The 23,968-nt window shown below is 38.8% G+C and overlaps 1 protein-coding gene across 1 annotated transcript in view; it reads right to left on the bottom strand.

The window, feature by feature from the left end:
* Positions 1 to 264: 264 nt before the first annotated feature.
* The window catches only part of srbd1 (S1 RNA binding domain 1), a 389,487-nt gene continuing 365,783 nt past the window's right edge, over positions 265 to 23,968 (bottom strand). The window contains exons 20-21 of the mRNA XM_039738094.1: positions 23,632 to 23,816; positions 265 to 1,397 (exon numbers count right to left, since the gene is read on the bottom strand). Coding sequence (XP_039594028.1) covers positions 1,105 to 1,397; positions 23,632 to 23,816 — 478 coding nt within the window. The 3' untranslated portion in view covers positions 265 to 1,104. The remainder of the gene's footprint in view (positions 1,398 to 23,631; positions 23,817 to 23,968) is intronic.

Genomic DNA, 23,968 nt, shown 5'->3' with positions numbered 1-23,968 from the left:
CTCAGGGTGTCCAGCCACGCAGATTTCAGTAATGAGACACAACAAGTTGTCCTGCAATCCAGAGTCCTCTGGGTTTCGTCTAAGAATCTCAAAACAGAAATATTTTGTTAGGACACAAGTACTGCAACCTTTAGATACGTGGAACGCTAGCACACAGGAAGTTAACAGCTTCTACGGGGGAAAAGAAACGGTGTGCTTCTGTCAGTTCTCCTAATGCAGTCAGCTGAAATCAAACTCCATGGACAGGGACCACCACAATCGGGGTTATAATTGATAAAAGCTTATTTGTTTATTTAGAAAACAACTACATCTTCCAGGTGGTTTGAAACAATGGCATCACGAATTGATACAAGAAAAGTTTCCATGCGAGGCAAGACCAAGTTCTTGTTTGGCACAGTTTAAGATTCTTCACTCAGAAGACAGCATGACTTTGTGTTTCCAAAAAAACAAATCTCACCGAAGATCCTATGGGACAGGATGTGTTCTGTGGTTTTAGGAGTTAAACATGAGCTTTTATGGGCCAATTCTCATCTCATAAAATATGTGCATTTCCGAGCACTTCCAAAAATTCAGACTGCAGTATCCACACAATGGGGATGTGTTACTGAGCAAAGCAGGGAGACACGCAGCACTGTGGTGCAGACAACATAAGTGTGTATATATATATATATATATATATATATATATATATATATATTTAAAAGAAAAAGAAAATCAAAAGCTGTGGCCCATTTTATTGATGTTTTGCATGATATCCTCATATTTTACCACAGCGATGTTGTAGTTAAACTTACTGTATTTGTTCCTGGAAAGGCAGAGAAAGTACCTTGTATTTTATACTTATCTGCAGAAATGTCCTTTTGTAAAAATATGTCGTAAAATGTGGGTCTATTGATGTCATACGGAAAAGGTTTCCTTATTGCTGGTCACCTGTTGGCGTGTGTGTGTGTGTGTGTGTGTGTATGTATATATATATATATATATATATATATATATATATATATATATATATATATATATATATATATATATGGTACAGGAACTGTGCTTTTTTAAATTGGAGACGAACATACATTTCTGGGTGCAATAAACCAAACACTGATCTCACTTTAAAACACGCAGAAGGTCGAGCCCAATGCGGCCTCTTCCTGGATCAACGTTGAGCACCCGTACTTCAACTCTTTCTCCAGGCCCCAGGGCCAAACTTCGTCGTCTCTTATCCTGTGGTAGTTTGGCTTCAGTGATGTATTTTTTATGGATTAAACCTGATGTGCCCACCCCAATGTCCACAAAAGCTCCAAAGAGTGCAGTGTTTTCCACTCGGCCAGTCAACACAGCGCCAACAGTGAGATCATCCATAGAAACTATTCCTCGCTTGAAGGCTGGTTTTTCAAAATCTGCAATATAAAAGAAGACAATGAAAGTGAGTGCAACGTTAGTGATGGTTTGAAGTTCTAGCAGAAACTGAGCCTAGTGAAGCGGTCTCTTAGAATGGGGAGTCATCAAATAGACCTAGCCTGGTGCCAGATTCTCAAACAGCAAATACTCTTTGGGCCAGAAGCTGCTGAAAAATAGTTCTCCCAACAAAACACACAGTTATGATATTGAGCTTTCTCAAAGGCAAAATAGTCCCCCATCAATCCTCTACAAAAGGTATCACAGGCCAAGCCTTCTTTGCCTGCCTGGAAAAAGACTTCACCTCACTGGGCTTACTCCCAATTTCCAGTGGCCTGCCTCAGGCTTCACAGGCCCAGAAAGGATTTAAGCCTCAAAAACAAACTTAAATGTTCCAATAATATGGATTTAGATGATCTTTTGAAAGGGACTAATGCCAGAGAAAGTGGTCTAGAAAACAGAAAAGTGCACCAGGGAAAGGTGGATTAATGAATCAATAAACAACAGGATATGACAAACTTCTGGTTTAACATAAAGCAGATCTTCTGCTTGGACACAAAAAACCTAGATACATCCAATATACAGTAGAACCTCGGGTCACGACCGTAATTCATTCCAAAACTCTGGTCACAACCCGATTTGGTCGTGACCCGAAGTAATTTCCCCCATAGGATTGTATGCAAATACAATTAATCCATTCCATACCGTACGAGCTGCATGTAAATATATTTTTTTTTATAAATTTTTAAGCACAAAAATAGTTAATTATACCATAGAATGCACAGTGTAATAGTAAACTAAATGTAAAAACATTGAACAACACTGAGAAAACCTTGAACAGAAAAAAAGGAGTTCACGTTACAGCCTTACGAACCGCTCTCTGTTAAATCTTTTTTTTAATGAGTTTTAAGCATCTCGCTTCCGGGAGCCTTTAAACCCGTCACCGTCGGTAATGTTACCGATGAGGCACTACAATGGAGCAATCGGATGGTGCAAAAAATGCCAAATGCTTTTATTAAAATCAAAAAAAACAACAATCAAAACCAAAGTCCAAATGAAATAAAGTGCAGTGCTTTCAGAATCCTTCAATAAATAAATGATCCCATAAAAAACAGAAGTGAAGTGGAGGTTAAAATCCAATGTAAAAAAGCCTTCATTAAATACAACAAGATTAAAACAATGCTCGAAGCAGTCTCTTTAAAAACAAGCCCGACGCATTCGTTATCTGCCTTCTCGGCCTTACTGCCTTCTTTAACTGCCTTTCGCACTCTCTCTCGTGCTCTTTGTCTCTCGCTCGATGTACAGGGAATGCACAGGGAGAGACTGAACACGTGCGGAAATCATCAGCGCATACGAACCGGAAGGAAAAATGTCTTGTTCATCACCCGAGTGTGTGGTCGTGAACAGATGCAAAAGTGTGGCAAACATTTTGGTCGTAACCTGATTTGTACGTGGTCTGAAACATTCGTGACCCGAGGTTACACTGTACATTAACAAATTATTTTCTAAGAAATTAGATTCAATCATAACCTCACTTATTTGGAATCTGAAATATCCACACATCCAAAGGGCGACCCTACAATGACCTAATAAGAAGGTGGCATGGCTCTAACTAATTTTCAATTTCATTACTGGGTGGCAAACTGTAAATACAAACTGTAAAAACCTAGACATTGACACAAATAGATGAACACACACTTGCTTGGTCTGCAATAGAAATGAAATCCTGCAGTACTTCTTTATATTCCTTTCTTTGTACCCCAATAAATACGAGGTATCGTCAATAAATTTACAACCCAATTGTCCTTCATTCACTCAGCATATGGAACCATTATAGTTAGCACTTCAAGTTGGAGGATGTTTTATCTGTGGCACCTCTATGTGATAACCATCTTTTTCCACCCTCTCAAAATTAAGTTTTTAATGTTTGGAAAAAGTACAGGATTAAATAATTTAGAGATTTGTATACAGAGAACATCTTTGAATCCTATGAACAATTACACTCTAAGTTTCCCTTGAATGCAATTTTTCTACTATCTCTAAATTAGAAACTTTGCTAAACAAAATCTGCCCAATTTGCCTCACCTCCCACCTATTTCTATTCCAGAAGAGATATTAATCAGTCTTCAGGACTCAGAAAGCATTTCTGTAATATATAAAACCAATTTAAAGTCCCTTCCTTTAAAAGATCCCAGAGTACAGTGGGAAAAGGAATCTCTCACTCAACATTTCAGAAAAGGAGTGGAAGGCAGCCATGCACAGAATTCACTTGAGCTCCATATGTGCAAAGCAACTTACAATCTTTTTATCAAGCACATCTATCTTATTTAAAATTGTCCAAAATGTTTCCAGGGTATGATCCAACTTGCAAACGTTGCAATCGAGCTCCAGCCTCACTGGGTCACATGTTTTGGGCCTGCACCAAATTAAAATCATTCTGGACAAAATATTTTAAATGCCTATCAAACAGCCTTGGTGTCCCAGTCACTCCAACCCATTAACAGCTGTGTTTGGTGGGCTCCCAGGTGGGCTTAAAGTGGAGAAGGCCAAACAAACTGTGATTGCCTTTACTTCACTATTAGCCCGTAGACTTATCTTGCTCAACTGGAAGAATCCTAGCCTACCTCTTTTAAATCAGTGGGTAGCTGATGTTCTATACTATTTGAAATTGGAAAAAATCTAATTCTCACTTACAGGATCTGTTCAAAACGTTTTTTAAAAACCTGGCAGTGTCTAATCAATAATATTTTAGAATAAGCATTTATATTGAGGAGAAAGACTTCTTTTTCTCTTTACTACTCTCAAAGTTTTACTCTGACTGTTGGACTTCCTCTCTTTCTCATGGGTTTGGGCGTTGAATTGAATTTAGTTTTGTTAAGTGTGACTTGATTGTATGGAATGTTACATGCTTTTAATAAATTCAATAAAAGAAGGAAAAAGGGGAAAAAAAACCTAGATAGTGGGAAGACAGCAAGGCAGCACAAAATGTTGGCAGCTGCCATTTGGAACACGGCTGTGGGAAATGCTTTATTTATTGAGGAATTCTAAATTTATTGTTAATCATTTACAGTTTTACAGTGCACACTAAATATGTCTGAACACAGCATTTTATTTATGAAGCCCTTCTCAAGATTTGTGACAGGTGTAAATAAAGGAGAACATAATTACAGATCAGCTCCTACATAATCTAAAGAGTATCACGGACAAGTGGAATAAATTGCCAAGGAGTTTGGTGGAGAGCAGGACTTTAGGCACCTTCAAAACTTGACTTGATGTTATTTTGGAGAAATTAGGTGAATAGGACTAGCATGATTTGTTGGGCTGAACAAACCTTGCTGAAACAAATTAACATTTTGTTAAATGATTATTCAAGCAAATATTAGAACTATTACTCAGCTTAGGATAATTAACTATAGCTTATTGTGAAAGTGCATGTTACCCAATATAATTAACAGTAATACTTGATTAATGACAATGAACATGCTCTTGGCAATAGAGATTTAAACAAAGATTAAAATAAAGGTAAATGTTGTATATAATCACAATTTCTAACTGTGGTTAATGTTTCATTGGGAGAGGACACGTTAAAACTAATTTTACAACAAATACATATGTGTGTTTGTGTGTGGTGTATTAATGGCATTATTGGGCAGAATGCGCACAAGTTTTTATTGGCAAAGTACTCGTATCAAAGCAATTTTCTTATTACTAAAATACTGGATGTACTGGTATTTCAGATTTTTGGAACAACTAAGCGAAGAAGAAAGAGCAGCAAATTGAAAAGAGACACGAAAGCGTTGGAGATAAAAGAAGGCAAAAAAGGATGCACAAGCGAGCAATAATAATCTATTTTCAAATTCAGAAAATAAGGAAAGTAATAATCAGCCAGGACGTCCCGCAAGACAAAGCAGTGAGAAAAAAGGACAGCTGCTGTATAGGCTTTGAAATGATCGACGCGCAGCGCAAGAAGCAGAACACGCAGCACAGCAGGAGAAGCAGGCAAGCAAGCGGGTGATCCGTCCGAATCTCCAAAGCGTGCGTTCAGCCTCCCCCTTCACAATGCGAGCGGCAGAGATGCGAAATGGCTGGCACATGGTGCACCCAAGGGTGGAGAGGAGGGGGTGAGCTCACGATGCGAGCAGGGGGCAAAGCTCCCTAGTATATACTGTATGCATGTATATATATATATATATATATATACAGTATATTGTGATATGGACGCTATATAGTGCCTGACCCGACACAGACTCACGCTGAGGCACGTGTAAAACACTAAGAACTTTTATTTTTCTTCACCTGTGGGGCACGTCTTCCCCATGAACCCCACAGGCAATACACAGTACCAAAAGCAACACAAGGCAACACAAAATACTTTTCTGGCACCACCTCTCCTCCCGTCTAGATTCGTCCTCCACCCCCTGACTCTGGCCCTTGAGTAGTGGCTGCAGGCTCTTTTTGTAGTCCTCCCGGAATTGCTCCAGGTGGTAATTGGCCTAATTAGGCTGACCACAGAGACTTTTTAAGCCGTGCAGCTCCTCCAGGTGGTGGCCACGGAGCCCAACAGGCATGAGTCCGGAAGTCCCAAACCTGTGGCCCCGATGTAACCCAGGAGGGCTGCCACCATGCGTTCCAGGGGATGTAGAGTGCATCCCATGGCTGATACCCCGGATACAGTGTTGAAGGGGCGTCCTGGCCGGGCATGGGACCTGGCCACCCATCACTGTATATATATCTATCCTATTTAGTATGAGCACATGAATGTAGAGTAATATAAAAATACAAATCCCTCCCTTGCTCCTAAACAATAAATAAATACACACAGAACACAAAACAGAAAAGACAGAACACAGATCAAAAAACAAACAGCAATCGGAGTGGATGTGGTATATGAGTCCAGAGTTATTAAAGTCCTGAATGAAATGAATACTGGCTGAAATTATATTTTGCTCCTTCCCGAAAAAATAAAAAACGATCTCACCGTATGAGTCCTCAGCAATGGCTGAATGAAGCCCGAACCCTGGGATTTCTCTACACTGGCTGTCATAATGATGTTTCAGATAATGAAAAAAGCAAACGGCAAAGTTGCGCACTGAAAGTAGTTGATGATTTGGAAAATGAACGTGAAACAATGACTCCTTTCTCCTTCTCTCTCCTTGCTCTCCTTTTTTGGTTCTTCCCTCCTCTCGTTAAAGTATTCCGGATGTAATTGGTGGCAACAGGAAATTCCAGTCTCGTGGTCGCTGTCTCCCTGCATCATCCTTTCCAGTTTGTTTTCCGGGGACAACATTTGCACACACACACAACAGTAAATGGGACGATGTAAACAACACGTGACTCAGCACAAAACACAAAAAATATCTACTATTATGTAGACCCCGCTATAAAACAGTAGGCCATTTCCGTTTGGCGACTCAAATTTACTCATCGTGAGTGAACCATCAAGGCTCGTTTTCCCATTTTGTATCTGGTGATGCCAAATTCAGAGTTCTATGAAAACCAGAGTCTCTTGTACTTTGTGTGCATTTCACACTGCGATTTCCCACCAGAAAACAAGAGGATGCTGTTGACCAACACCTTATCTCTTCCTCCTTCTGCAGACCATCATGAAGCAATGTTCAAAAAATCCTACTGACTATGCCAATGTAAGAACAAACAGACAAATGTGTAGAATTGGGGCAACAATAGGCAAACCTGGTATAATTCAAACAAAACATGAGTTATAAATGCATTAACTCTAGAATTACCAGAGCCTATGAAAAAACTCGTAGATCCGGCCCACCTTAAATCCGTTCGCACCTCTCCGTCAGCGTCTTTTGTCCTGTAAATATGCAGATGAAGACAAGCAGAAAACAGCCTACTCTTCCATCCCCACACAGTCGCAGAACTTTCACGAAGTTCTCCCAGCTCATGCCTTGATTGATTATCTGAGAGTGAAGTGCTGGAGTTTTAGAGTGGAAATAATAGATCGTTATTTGGAATACATGCATTTCATGTGTGTTCCGTTTCTATAGTAATCTGTGTAAAAAAATTGTTAAAACAGAAACGTTTTTCATATTTTAGTAGTATGACAAAATGTAGGCATAAACTATATAATATATGGAGGCTGAAGTCCAAAGATCAAATAAACACTTTCACAAAAGGTTCAAGGACGATACTACTACAGCTTCCGTGGCATAACGGTAAGATTTGCTGACTTCTAATCAAGAGTCCCCGGTTCGATCCTGACTGTCTCCTATATTTACTGTTTTCTGTAGTGAGCTGCTCTTATTGTTAATATTATACGGTACACACATACATTTGGTTTGTGTTTGTAACAGCCGATGTACATTTCTAGGACTTGTGAATGTTACCGTTTTTTTCACTTTTATTCTCTCAGTCACGATCACGATACATACCACCGCCCTAGGGATCGGACGCTGTTAATTTTTTTTGAAACTGAGAGCAACTGTAGATGTGAGTGGTGTTTTGAGCCAATGGAACTGGACATTCTCTCATCTGGAGGAATAAAAGCTGACACACAAACGCTGGTGAATCTGATTTCTTCGTATCTCACCATCACTTGATGTTTTTTATTAAGTGTTCCTGCTCACGTAGAATTGGTATGCACCTTATGGTCTATGATGTCAAAAAAAAAAAAACAGAGACATAGGTATATATGATATTTGGAATTATTCATTTAGGACCTGTATAGTACATTTCGGAAAACATTGTGGCACGGATGCAATGCAACATTATTCATATTATTCATATTCATTCGCATAACATCTTGCGGTTGTAATAAGTGACCGAGTGTTTTGCATGTTTTTTTTTCCCCTGTAGGCTCTGGTAATTCTAGTGTTACAGAAAGGAAAAATGTCATTTAAGATGAGAGTCTCCAAAAATACACTACTCAAGATGGCGGAGCTTTCACTGATAAGGACTTCTGGCAGGAAGAGGCGGATCCAGGCAGGCGGATATCAGAAGTGACATTAAGGGTGGTAAAGCCGTCAATCTTCAGGTCTGCTGAGTAAGATGTTAGTCAACAGCACCCCCTTGTGTTCCGGTGGGAAATTACCATTATCTGACCCTTTAAGCTGCCCCAGTGCACATGTGTGTGATACTATAAAGGATCAACTGAGAGTGTTGGCCAAACCGTTTATAAAGCAAATTGAAGTGGTCTTATAAAGATCACTATCTTGTTGGCTAAGCTACCATACTTGTGATTCACTTTCACAAGCAAGGTAGTTCTGGACAATTTCTTTTTCTATAATATTCCTCAAAAATACATTAGATTTGTAAATATGGACACTTTCTTTTACAACTCTAATTAACAGAGCAATACTAGGAACACTGCAAGCAACCCTGACTAACAGCTGCATGAAAATAAGAAATCTGACAAACAAAAGGAGACTATTCAGTCCATCAAGTTCATTTCTTTAGCTAATTGCCAAGTTGTCCCAATATCTTATCCACACACTATACTTCTTAAAAATGGTCAGGATTTCTGCTTCAACTGCATGCCTCAGTAGTTTGTTCCAGATTACCACAATTCAATGTGTAAAGAAGTGCTTCGTTCCTAAATACAATTTATTTTTGTATAGCCCAAAATCACACAAGGAGTGCCGCAATGGGCTTTAACAGGCCATGCCACTTGACAGCCCCCCAGCCTTGACTCTCTAAGAAGACAGGGAAAAACTTCCAAGAAAAACCCTTGTAGGGAAAAAATGGAAGAAACCTTGGGAAAGGAAGTTCAAAGAGAGATCCCTTTCCACTTAGGCTGGGCGTGCAGTGGGTGTCAAAAAAGAAGGTAAATACAATACAATAGTGCAAAAGTAAGATCACAAGTGTAGAGCAAAATTCAACGATCGATAGATAGATAGATAGATAGATAGATAGATAGATAGATAGATAGATAGATAGATAGATAGATAGATAGATAGATAGATAGATAGATAGATAGATAGATAGATACTTTATTAATCCCAAGGGGAAATTCACATAATCCAGCAGCAGTATACTGATACAAAGAAACAATATTAAATTAAATAGTAATAAAAATGAAAAAAAATTAAAATAAAATTAATGTTCGCCATTTACTCCCCCAGGTGGAATTGAAGAGTCGCATAGTGTGGGGGAGGAACGATCTCCTCAGTCTGTCAGTGGAGCAGGACAATGACAAAAGTCTGTCAGTAAAGCTACTCCTCTGCCTGGAGATGACACTGTTCAGTGGATGCATTGGATTCTTCATGATTGACAGGAGTTTGCTTAGCGCCCGTCTCTCTGCTACAGATGTTAAACTGTCCAACTTTAATCCTACAATGGAGCCTGCCTTCTTAACAAGTTTGTCCAGACGTGAGGCGTCTTTCATCTTTATGCTGCCACCCCAGCACACCAGATGATCTTTATATATAATACGCTACCCATGGCTATTCGTTTGTCTGTCCAGGATTTTAAATCACCTGTAGCTTGCAAACTGTTTGACTTATTGACCTGAAGTTTATCACACATGTACTATGAAATGTCTACTGTCCGCTTTTGGGGTAATGATTGACCTCCAAGGTTATTCCTCTTTTTATTTTATTGTAGAATCAACACTCAGCAGCAGCCAGCAGGGCGGCCATGTAAGAAGTAAGAAGAGAAGAGGTGGGCCACTAGGGTGGAGAAAAAAAGAGCTGCTCCTATAGCAGAAAGCGCATCAAACTCTGAGCCAATGAATACTAAACGTACAGAGAAAGAGGATGCAAACTAGGAATGCTCAAGTCAAGCGTATTCACTGCACGTTATCGTTCTAGCAGTGTGCCATTACTGGTATCACATAATAGGAATTGTATTTGTTCAGAGTCTTGGAGACCTCGGCCATCAAGCTGCCTCCCCCTATTGGCCATTCAATAGCTGAGTCAGCCCTGGGCCTGCCAATATGATGAAAGGACCCCTCCACATAACGACTCCTGTGATCCTCAGTCAGAGACGACTTTTCTTAATCTAGTGCCTCTTAATTTTCACAGGTGTCCTTGTGTTTATGATTCTTCCTTAAATCAACAGAATTCAGCTAAAACTGTAACAGTGTGAAAAACCATAACCGATTATCCAACAAAATCTTGTGTAAGAAATAATGTATGTTATTTATAATGAACAAGATTTTGGTATATTTATTTACTTCAAATAAAAATAGTTTAGAACAGAATACCAAATAAATGAAATATGAAGGTGTCACTAAAGGTAACATTTACTGAGTAAACAAACAAACGTCATTTGATGCTGTACTGCAGTTCAGTTCAATGAGTGGAGTGGACAACACAGAATGATGAAAAGGCTTGACAGCAGAATTTTCAAAAGTCACTCAGTCCGTCATTATCCAACCCGCTGTATCCTAACTCAGGGTCACGGGGATCTGCTGGAGCCAATTCCAGCCAAAACAGGGCGCAAGGCAGGAACAAACCTTGGGCAGGGCGCCAGATAACCGCAGGGCACACACACCCACACAACAAGCACACACTAGGGACAATTTAGAGTCGCCAATGCACCTAACCTGCACCCGGAGGAGACCCACGCAGACATGGGGAGAACATGCAAACGCCACGCAGGGAGGACCTGGGAAGTGAACCCACAGGTCTCCTAACTGCGAGGCAGCAGCGCTATCACTGCGCCACCGTGCCGGCCATTTTCAAAATTTTACTGAAACGTACCAAGTATTTAATGTACATGCATAATTTTGTGTGTTTTTTTTTACGTTTGATGTTAAGATATTCTTCATCATCACTAACACATTTACAATTTACACGCTAATTTTCCAAGTGTTCTGGTTATTTAACCCATTGCTGACTGGTGACCATACTTGTTATAGTGGGTTCTGACACTAAAGAAACTGCAGAGCTTTATCATTCTGTTGCTTTTGCCCTAATGTCTATTTCGTTCTTTGCTAATTATCACTTAATACATTTTATTTATAGAGCAGATATTAGGACATAATCAAGGGAGATAACTCCACAGAAAATGGCAAATTAATAGTAACATGATAAAAGAGAGTTAAAAACATCAAGCTATGGCAAAAATATGAATATTTTAAATTTGTTACAAATGTAAATCTCAAACTACTGCCCTCTTTTAAACACAGGAAAAAGAAAAGGAAAAAGACAGCTAATTAAATAATGAGGTCAAATAAAAGTAAACTGAATCACTGATTGTGAAACTGGTTGGAACAAAAACCTGCAGCCACTTGGGTCCTCCAGGAATGAATTTGAAAACCACCATCCTACTGCCATAAGTAATTAAAGCAATGTTTCATGTAAAAGCAAAAATTATCCCTCAATAACAAAGAAACATTTCAACTTTTATGTTTATATCAAAACTGAACTGATCTTAAATCCTGAATTATATAGTTGCCTATTAAAGAATGTCTTTAATAACCAGATTCTGTTCTCTAGCAATGGCTTATAAAAACGCTTAAAATTTGAATATCATTCCATGTAGTAGTACCTTCGATCTTATAAACTACAAAGATTCAGATCAATGTTGTCAACACCTTTAAAAAGATTAATTTGAAGAGAACAGAGAAAAATAAGAAATAAAGAAATTCAAGCAGAACCAGACAGACAGACAGACTTACTTTATTAATCCCAAGGGGAAAGTCACACACTCCAGCAGCAACATACTGATAATAACAATATTAAATTAAAGACTGGTAACAATGAAGGTATAACAGACAGACAATAACTTTGTGTGATGTTAACGTTTACCCCCCCGAGTCACATAGTATGGGGTCTCCTCAGTCTGTCAGTGGAGCAGGACGGTGACAGCAGTCTGTCGCTGAAGCTGCTCCTCAGTCTGGAGATGATCCTGTTCAGTGGATTCTCCATGATTGACAGGAGCCTGCTGAGCTTTATGGAAGTATCACGGTGTCTGTACCTTTGGTACATGATCTTTAAACATTTGCAATGAAAAAGGAAATGACAAGAAGATGAGAAAGTAACTTCAGAGACATTTCCATGCTTGCTCAGGTAGCTGCGATATTATATTGACCTCTTGTAGTCAGAGTGAAATACTGGAAGAGTCCACGTAGTAGTTCTGTGAGGGAAGCATCTTGGTGTCTCAATTTACAATCACACTTGAGTTCTTTAATTGTACAATACTTTAAACATATTTGACCCAACTAAGACTGCGTGGAGTATTTCTGTCCAGAGGCACTCATTAATGCAATTCCCCACTTTCTCATTTTTAGTTCAGTTCAAAATCTAAATTCAGAGACATCATTACTTTCATATGTTAATGATAAAACATTTTGGGACATGCTCATAGGATCATATTACACTTATCTGTCCGATCTGACTGATGACTTATAGTCTTTGTTCTTTATTAAATATATTTTCACATTTCCAGAGTCTGGGCATCAATCCAGTGACTTCTGCACCACAGTATAATTTGTCAAAAAAATCCCTCATGTATATGGCAAATTAGAAACTTTAATAAATACTGCAATTCTCCAGTCCCATATTTCCAGATGCATTTTACAGCCCTCCTCGGCTCAAGTTTGTTCAGCCATGGAACGAAACTGGCAGTACAGGATGTGGCTTCTTCACAGACACAAAGCATAGAGCTCTCTGAAAGTAAAGCCTTCAGCAAAAGTAATAAAACAAAACAACCTGATTCATCATACAACATTAAATGTGCCCCTTTAAAAAGGTCATCTAAGGAAATTAAGCTACAAGGAGCGATTATACCGCAAGGCTTTGTTTTTGAAAAAATTCCACATTTAAGCTTCACTCGCTTAATAGCTTATTTAGAAGTTGTTTTTAGCCGACATGATGATTCATCAAACAGATTTGTCAAGCTTAGTGCTGTTGGTACACGCATAACAGAGCGGTGTCATGATCTCACATTTGCACACATTATAACCAGGGAAGACAGGTGTGCTTTTTCCCCCCCATATTACAGGAAGTGTTTGGATATATAGCATCTCGTTCTCATTTGCTATTTTTTATAACCACAAGGGTTAACCTTTTATGTAAAACATTAATAAAAAGTATAGAGCACTCTGTAAATTAGTTTGAATAGTACTCTGGAAGATGGGTGGGCAACAACTTGTCATAAACTTTGGAGGAGCAAAAAGGTATTACTTCAGTTAGAGACTGGTCAGCGATGTACAAAGATTCAGCGGCAGAGGGTTGTAGCGATTCCTTTATTTAAACTAAGCCTAGAGTCCGAGGTGGTAAAAGAGAAACCTGAGCTTCGATACGCAGCATAGTGGAGGTCTTGAATACTTGTTCAAAGAATCTGTAGGCTATTTTGTGATGTCCTGTGCCCATGGCTGTGTGTCTTCAGTTTTGGGGCACTGGACGGTAACAATTGATAAAGACCAGGACAAGTGAGGAAACAAGCAAGACTTTTTGATCAGAAAATGTGCATATGTTTAAAAACAAAAATTGCAAACAGCACATTAAAATATTTCAAAAAAATAAATCCAAGAAATCATGCCCACGGGAGCTAAATAAATAATTAAATCCAATAAATACATTAAAAATCCCAAAGGTCGAGAGGCAGATTCTTTTCTTTTCTTTCATTCTCCATCCACATCAGAACATTGAGAATCTCAAATACGCAACCCGCCACTTCCCAATCTGTCATGCTAACCTGAACTGCCACCACAGCTGGTCTCCACAGCTCCATTGCCGAACTACTTCCCTGCTCAGCACACTTGATCATGGCCACACACGGAACATCTGCAACAGCCCTCAGTCCCAGGTACTAAAAACTTATTTCATTCAAAGAGAGACGTCAAGCAAAATTTCACCTTTTATTGGCTAACAAGAAAGACAATATGCAAGCTTTCAAGGCAACTCAGGCCCCTTCCTCAGGCAAGTTGTACATCTTGATTACAGTACATCATACCCAAAGAGGGGTCTCAGCTGCCTTGAAAGCTTGCATATTGTAATCTTCTAGTTAGCCAATAAAAGGTGTCATTTTGCTTGACTTCTCATTACAACCATAACACAGTACAACACCCTAGTACTACTTTAATTTGAAGTGAAAATATAAACGTCGTCCAAATTGGTTAACATTAACACCTGCCTTTAAAATTGGCAGGTATCAACCTTCATTGTTCACTTCCACCTTTAAATTGACTGATGCCACTATTCACAGTTGCTCCTGACTCTGATCTCTATAGTTTCTTATTTGAAAAACTGTCTGACATCATGCATTGAGTGGATGGCGATACTGTGTTCTCTACATATATTTGCATCAACACAGTGAACAAGAATCAGGGATCAAAATTTTAAAATAATCATTATATTTCAATTGCATTGAATTTTGCAATTATTTAGACCTGGCCAGTATTATTTCAGGGACATAAATTAAATTTGTATCTTTATGGTTTATGAGCTGCTAAAGTAAGATTATGATTTTACTGTCACTGTCACGACAGGCTAAAGGTTAGGTTAACAGGTCAAGTTCAGATTTGCATTTAGTATCCTACACAACTCACACTACTAATCACAACTCAAAGACACCTGATATTTTATATGGTGTTCCATAAGGCTCTATCCTGGGTCTGCTGCTCTTCTCAATCTACATGCTTCCGTTAGGTCAGATTATCTCAGGACACAACGTGAGTTACCACAGCTATGCTGATGATACACAGCTGTACTTATCAATAGCACCTGATGACCCCGACTCTCGATTCACTAACACAATGTCTTACTGGTATTTCTGAATGGATGAATAGTAACTTTCTCAAGCTAAATAAAGAGAAAACTGAAATTTTAGTGATTGGCAATAATGGATTCAATGAGGTTATCAGAAACAAACTTGATGCATTAGGATTAAAAGTTAAGACGGAAGTAAAAAAACTTAGTGGTAACTGTTGACTGTAACCTGAATTTTAAATCGCATATTCATCAGATCACTAGGACAGCATTTTTTCACTTAAGAAACATAGCAGAAGTTAGACCTCTTATATCATTGAAAGATGCTGAGAAATTAATTCACGTTTTTGTTTTCAGTCGCTTAGATTACTGTAACGCACTCCTCTCAGGACTACCCAAAAAAGACATAAATCGTTTGTAACGAGTGCAGAATGAAGCTGCTAGAATCCTAACTAGGAAAAGAAAATCCGAACACATTTCTCCAGTTTTGATGTCACTACACTGGTTGCCTGTGTCTTTCAGAATTGACTTTAAAATTCTGCTTATGGTTTATAAAGCATTAAATAATCTCGCCCCATCTTATATATCGGAATGCCTGACACCTTATATTCCAAATCGTAACCTCAGATCTTCAAATGAGTGTCTCCTTAGAATTCCAAAAGCTAAACTTAAAAGAAGTGGTGAGGCGGGCGGCCTTCTGCTGTTATGCACCTAAAATCTGGAATAGCCTGCCAATAGGAATTCGCCAGGCTGATACAGTAGAGCACTTTAAAACACTGCTGGAAACACATTACTTTAACATGGCCTTCTCATAACTTCACTGTAACTTAATCCTGATACTCTGTAAGTTCAATTCATCATAATAACTATTCATGGTGGCTCTAAAATCCGTACTGACCCCAACTCTCTCTTCTGTTTCTTTTTCCGGTTTCTTTGTGGTGGCGGCCTGCACCACCACCACCTACTCAAAGCTTCATGATGCTCCAACATTGATGGACTGACAGCCAGAAGTCTACGTGACCATCATCATCAGGTCCTTCCATGAGAACCCTAAATACAGGACTGTTTCATTTATGTTAGGTAGATTGCCCAGAGGGGACTGGGCGGTCTCATGGTCTGGAATCCCTGCAGATTTTATTTTTTCTCTCCAGCCGTCTGGAGTTTTTTTTTTGTTTTTTCGGTCCACCCTGGCCATCGGACCTTACTCGTATTCGATGTTAATTAATGTTGACTTATTTTATTTTCTTACTGTGTCTTTTATTCTTCTATTCTTCATTATGTAAAGCACTTTGAGCTACATTTTGTGTATGAAAATGTGCAATATAAATAAATGTTGTTGTTGTTGTTACAGCCTAGCAACTCAGACTCACATACATCAGGTATGAGTTTTTGAGCTCAACTTTATCAGTGCAACAGTGCAATTTTTTCCTAATGTACTGGGATTTAGGTGGCATTGCTCCTGCAAAGACAGCACTATATCCTGGTACCAATGTTAGTGCTTTGTTTTGTTAAAGGCCCTCCTTGAAAGATATTATATTATACTTTTAATTACATTAATATTCATACTGGAAGCCATTTTAACATTTATGTAGTGATGTTACCAAAGATGAAGCAAAAGGGCTGCATCCTCAAAACATCCAACATCTCCTCAGTATGTAACAATGCAACACAGTTCTTTCAACTGTACAGCCAACAAAATGTAACCTTGACAATGCTAAAATGCCCCCTCTCTCATTAACGTTGAAAGTAAAACAGAAATAAAGCATTTTAAACAGTAAATGAAAGAAAATAACATTGCTAACTGCAATATTCACATCAGTATGTGAATATCCTCACTACCCTAAAGCTGAACATGTTTCCTGCTGCTCTGAAAACCACCACAGATTTGCCATACATCTAAACCAGCAAAGCTACAGTCTGGTCTTGATAGCCTCTGTGGAATGGTCACCTGTTTTGCTGAGCTTTTGTCCATTTGTGCGTAACGTGCACAATTGAAACTAATCACAACTAATATTGTTGCACACAGTTAGTTGATTTGGTTGAGAAACAAATAGGTCTAGCTGTCCGTACGTGGAGACTAGTTTTCATTTAGAACAAATACTGTATATTGTTCCTTCACAAACTGTCGTAAATTAGCACATAAATCATGATACAATATAAATCATATTGAACATACTGTAGATGGAAGGCATTTAAAGTGTAGTACCCTAGTCCTTAGAATCATGCTAAGAGTATTGCAATCAGTTCAGCAGTTAAAAATGTAGTCCTTTATTGCCATGTCAACATGCAGCTTATGGAGTCACTTGATTGCAGTGGAGATAAAGCTCCTTGTGTTTTCTAAATTTTGGATGAACGGATCTCCTTCCAGGTGGTAGCACTCAAAAACAGCTCTTCACAAAGTATGTTTCTTTTCAGCCTAGGCTACTTTCATTTTGTCTTAAGTTAAATAATCCTTGTAGGCACTGAATAAAGACCAGATATCAAATGTATTATTGTTGTCAGCTTACCATCAATGACCAAGGAGCATTCCACCACCCCACCATGAAAGCCAAAATATGAACGTAAGCACGATCTTCACTATGCACAATCTATTTTAATTCATTAAGCTCATTTGGTGAGCCAATAGCTGCCCTGATACCTTATCCAGATTATCTTTGGAGTGTCGAGTGTCAGTTAAACCACAAGTCTCAATAGTTTGAAAATATTCCCGTCAAGATGCCTGACACGGACCAGACACTGAATATTTCCCCTACTCTGACCCAGCTACACTGTACATCTACTATATTAGATCAACTTCAAAACTCGTCATGTGACAAAGGAAGCTGTTTTCAGTGCTGAGGATTACCTGTTATTGCCATCATACAAACATTCCATACAACTTTAGGATTTTAGGTGTCATAGTGGGCTCTAAGCTATCAACTTCCCGACAATGTTCAGAAGCCATTAAGAACGCTAACAGAATGTTACGTTATATAGCACGATCTGTGGAGTACAAGTCCAAGAAGGTTATGCTCAACCTTTATAACACACTGGTGAGGCCTCATCTTGAGTACTGTGTGCAGTTTTGGTCTCCAAGCTACAAAAAAGACATAGCAGCACTAGAAAAGGTCCAGAGAAGAGCGACTAGGCTGATTCCAGGGCTACAGGGGCTGAAATATGAGGAAAGATTAGAAGAGCTGAGCCTTTACTGTTTAAGCAAAAGAAGAGGTTTAAGAGGTGACATGATTGAAGTGTTTAAAATATGGAAGGAATTAGTACAGTGGATCAAGACTTGTATTTTAAAATGAGTTCATTAAGATCACCGGGACACAGTTAAGGATTTATTTATTTATTTATTTATTTATCTTAAGGATAAATTTCACACAAACATTAGGAAGTTTTTCTTTACACAAAGAACGATAGACACTTGGAATAAGCGACCAAGTAGTGTGGTAGACAGTAAGACGTTAGGGACTTTCAAAACTCGACTTGATGTTTTCTTGGAGGAAACAAGTGGATAGGACTGGTGAGCTTTGTTGGGCTGAATGGCCTGTTCTCGTCCAGAGTATTCTAATGTTCTAACTGAGATTTACTAATAATGACATTTTCATTATTCCAAGGAAACTTCCTTCAACTAACGGCAAGCAATTGTTCTGCTCTGCAGCTTCTAATCTCTGAAACTCCATCCATTGGCCTGCTTGTGATGCCCCAAAAGTGGACTCATTCAGATCAAACTTGGCAATTTATCTCTTTTAGCATGCATTTTAGTGTACTTTACTGCAACCTCATTCTATGCTCTGTAACATCTTTACTTATCTTTTGTAGCAGTGCTACTGGGGAGTAAAAACTTCATCTCCCAGCAGTGGCTCTGTTTGGACATCTGTCAAGGGTGGAGGGACTGTTGGGGACAAGAAGACCAGCGTGAATTTTAAAAGGAGGGCGGTGATACAGAGAGAGGAGGCTGTGTTGTGTCTGGAGTTACCCGTCTGTTTTGTCTTCCTGTTTCGTGCCTTTGGATTATTGATCTTGTCCTGGATTATCTCCTGTCTGTGTGTTTGTCTGTTGCGTGAGGACTGAATTGGATTGTTCATCGACCTTCGGGGAAGGAGCGCTCCCGATCCCATCACTCTTCATCATTAGGATATACCGGTAAGACTTTTCTTTACATTTACTTACAGCGAGCTGATCTCTGGATTATTCAATCTCCATCATTTCACTACATTGGTTGCCGTTTCCGATGGACTTTGTTATGGACTTCATTGTGTGTAATGTTTGTTAGTTTGTTGTTCATGTTTTTTGTGTATTCGCCGGAAAGGGAACTGGGGTGGAATCGTTTTATTTTGTGTTAAGATTTAATTTATTGTTGTTTAATACATTCATCTGTCTTTTTTATTGTTGTTTGCTTTTTTGAATCCGAGTGTGTGTGTTCCTGCGTTCTTTTTTCAAACTGCTACATCTTTATTTTACCATTCTGTCAATTCTGATTCTACCACACCCCATGTACTATTGTAATGTTTTTTAATTATGCCCACTTTAGCAACTAGTTTCACATGTAAATGAAAGGTTTTGGATTTTCTGTTTATTTTAAAATGTATACATATTTTGTAAGTTGAATATGTTATGGTGTATTCTGTCAATGGTGTAATATACTGTAAAATGAAGATTTTATGATTGCTAGTTTGTTGCAAATCACTAAAACCCTTTGTTAAAGAAGATTATCACTGCATCCTCCCTGAACACACTACTTCTGAATTTTATACAGCAAATAAATGATTGTTTGCCTCGACAAACTGCCTCCTAGTGAAAAAGATGGTGCGTCTCTACTTTCTGCAATTTTAGTAACAGAATTAGAGATAAAGTTAATAAAATGACATTAGCTTGCAAGGTTATATGTCAAGCTGTGTGGAATACAAGCCCACATATCTGTAAGTAGTTTTGTTCTGAAAAGAATATGAAAAGAATTTAATATCACTTGACAAAGTCTACAGGCATAAGAGCTACTAATCTTACTCTAAGACTCAACAGTATGAGCTACAAGGAAAGATTACTGGAGATGAACGTTTTTAGCCTAAGTGACCAAGAGGAGACATGATAATTACAAGGAAAGTTAAAAGAAGTACCGTAAGATCCCTCTTATTTAATTTAATTTTAATAGGAATTGATGAGCTGTGTTTAGCTGAATGGACTATGCTGGTCTAAACTTTTCCTAAACTTTTATGACTGCTTTCTTATTTTCATGGCAACACTTACCTACACCTTTAGAGGGGGAAAAACCCAAAGACACACACACACACACAATATTGTTTTGACTTTGGTGGCTAACAATTCAAATTGTGAACTCAACTAAACAAACAAAATAAAAGAAATACTGTAAGTAATAGCCAATTATATCTGGATGACAAAGGTAAAAATAGCCAGACATAATATTGTGATACATTTTTTAAAAATGAATGTGAAATATAGTATATGTCACCAGGAATGCAATTTGAAGGCTTCGTTTACTCTGTTTACTATATCATTAGTTAAAAAATACACACCAAAATAATTTAAAAACAATATGATTTTTAAATAATATGCAACAGAATATTTAACACAGTTGATAATATACATACCTTTTGCTTTATTGATACTTTGAAAATAAACACGCTACTGGAAAGCAAATGGAAAGTCTACCTTTATTTCTACTTTATTTAGCAAAGACTTCTTCTTTTGGCTGCTCCCGTTAGCGGTTGCCACACAGCGGATCATCTTCTTCCATATCTTTCTGTCCTCTGCATCTTGTTCTGTCACACCCATCACCTGCATGTCCTATCTCACCACATCCATAAACCTCCTCTGTTCCTCTTGCCTGGCAGCTCTATCCTTAACATCCTTTTCCCAATATCTACAGCATCTCTCCTCTGCACATGTCCAAACCAACACAATCTCGCCCCTCTGACTTTGTCTCCCAACCGTCCAACTTGAGCTGACCACTGAACAGTGTCATCTCCAGGCAGAGGAGTAGCTTCAGTGACAGACTGAGGAGATCGTTCCTCCCCCACACTATGCGACTCTTCAATTCCACCTGGGGGGTAAACGCTAAAATTATTCAAAGTTATTATCTGTTTTTACATGCATTTTTATTATTGTTTTTTGTATCAGTATACTGCTGTTGGATTATGTGAATTTCCCCTTGGGATTAATAAAGTATCTGTCTGTCTATCTATCTATCTATAATGGATTCATTTCTAATCCTATCCATCCTCATCACACCCAAAGCAAATCCTAGCATCTTTACCTCTGCCACCTCCAACTCTGTCTCCTGTTTTCTGGTCAGAGCCACTGTCTCCAACCCATAATACATAGCTGGTCTCACTACTGTCCTGTAGACCTTCCCTTTCACTCTTGCTGATATCAGTTTGTCACAAATCACTCCTGACACTCTTCTCCACCCATTCCACCCTGCCTGCACTCTCTTCCACGCTCCCCATTGCTCTGTATTGTTGATCCCAAGTATTTAAACTCATCCACCTTCTTCAACTCTACTCCCTGCATCCTCACCATTTCCTTAATCTCCCTCTCATTTACACACATGTATTCTGTCTTCTTCCTACTGACCTTCATTCCTCTCCTCTCTAGAGCATATCTCCACCTCTCTAGGGTCTCCTCAACCTGCTCCCTACTATCGCTACAGATCACAATGTCATCAGCAAACATCACAGTCCACAGGGACTCCTGTTTAATCTCGTCTGTCAACTTGTTCATCACCACTGCAAATAAGAAAGGGCTCAGAGCCGATCCCTGATGTAATCCCACCTCCACCTTGAATGCATCCATTACTCCTAATGCAGACCTCGCCACTGTCACACTTCCCTTGTACATATCCAGTACAACACTTACAAACTTCTCTGCCACTCTCGACTTCCTCATACAATACCACAGCTCCTCTCGAGACACCCTGTCATATGCTTTCTCCAGGTCCACAAAGACGCAGTACAACTCCTTCAGGCCTTCTCTAAACTTCTCCATCAACATCCTCAGAGCAAACATCGCATATGTGGTGCTCTTTCCTGGCATGAAACCATACTGCTGCTCATTAATCATCACCTCACTTCTTAACTGAGCTTCCACTACTCTTTCCCATAACTTCATGCTGTGGCTCATCAATTTTATCCCCCTGTAGTTACTTCAGTCCTGCACATCCCCCTTATTCTTAAATATCGGCACCAGTACACTTCTTCTCCACTCCTCAGGCATCCTCTCACTGTCCAAGATTCCATTAAACAATCTGGTTAACAAACTCCACTGCCATCTCTCCTAAACACCTCCATACTTCCACAGGTATGTCATCTGGACCAGCGGCCTTTCCATTCTTCATCCTCTTCATAGCTGTCCTTACTTCCTCCTTGCTAATCTGTTGCACTTCCTGATTCAGTATCTCCATATCATCCAACCTCTTCTCTCTCTCGTTCTCTTCATTCATCAACCTCTCAAAGTACTCTTTCCATCTGCTCAACACACTCTCTTCACTTGTAAGTATGTTTCCATCTTTATCCATTATCACCCTAACCTGCTGCACATCTTTCCCAGTTCGGTCTCTCCGTCTAACCAATCGGTACAGGTCCTTTTCTCCCTCCAGTTTCTCCTTCTTATTTAGCAAAGACTACTTTACTTTATTCACACATTTTTTTTTTGTTTTCTCTCATATTTATTTCAAAAGTTCAGTTATAGAATAGCTACTTATAGATGAGCAGAGAGCTAGAAAATGGAACTGAACTGGGTGCTCCAGTTTGGGAAGCACTGTGACTCGCATATGTGAATGACATTTTAGAAATCAGCATTTAAAAATGATACATGCAACAAAAAAAAGTCTTGCTACAAAAGCTGTTATGTCAGCAGGCACAAGAATTATGAAGGTGACTGGAAGCTATGGATGGAGTCAGAAAACGAAACGAGGATCACAACTATTAGTAACCAAAGCCAAAAATCGCAAGACAAAATCAAAATCAAAAGAATGGCAGAGAGTTCAACAACCAGAGAAACAAAACAAAGAACATTTTCAAAACGGCTTCAAGGTTTTAGGAATCCATGTGTTCAGATAGTCCTAACCCTGGAAGACCACCACCAGTCCAGGGTAATCATAGAAATGGGAATAAACAATAGCTCCATCAGAATGGCCGCAGTTTAATGGTTCAAATCACAAATCAAAACTATAATTCTGAAACAAATGAACCCAATGGATACTTTAGGGTATAAAAATGCCCCAAGAGAAGCAAACAATGTTCACAATAGGAGTCCCTGACAAAAAAACATTACCATATTTTGCCCAATATTTTTATATCAATTAATCCTAGGGAGAGAGGTGAGACAGCACCACATGGCATTCTACATTTTTGCCAAAGGTTAATTAACCACACATGATCAGAAATTAATTGCAAATAATACAACTAATCGAGCAAAGAATTTATTTAAAAGCAGGAATTGGTCTCTGTATAAGAAACAAGCCATGGCAGCAAAGACTTAACAACTGTGAGGTAGACAAGAAATGAACAAACACAAAAACAAAAGTAAAGACTAGAGCTCATTATATTGCCATTTTCACATCTCTGGCCAATAACAGTGAAAATATTCAGTGTAGGAATACAGATATGAACTTTACCTTGGCGGATATCAAAGCCCTGTGGCTGCGTCAAACCATCAATGATAATCTGTAGAGTAGGCGTAGGAGTGTTCAGCACCTGGGCAAACTGCTCTAGGCCTTGCTGCTGAATGGCACAGTCCACTTTCAACTTCATTTCTGGCTTCCCTATGTCTTCCAGCTTCCCACCAATCTGCAGCAGGAACCTTAAAAGATATGAAACCATCATCGGAGTGCTCAATATTGATTATTTCAGAAACGTGCTTTAAACAGGTATAATATTTGAAATTTTGTTATAATTACTATGTGAAACGCACCTTGTAAGCATTACCTATAATCACAGCATAACCCAATAATC

Source organism: Polypterus senegalus, chromosome 16, assembly GCF_016835505.1.
Source record: "Polypterus senegalus isolate Bchr_013 chromosome 16, ASM1683550v1, whole genome shotgun sequence".
In the NCBI taxonomy this organism is placed as follows: Eukaryota; Metazoa; Chordata; class Cladistia; order Polypteriformes; family Polypteridae; genus Polypterus; species Polypterus senegalus.
This window is presented reverse-complemented; position numbering and strand designations above follow the sequence as displayed.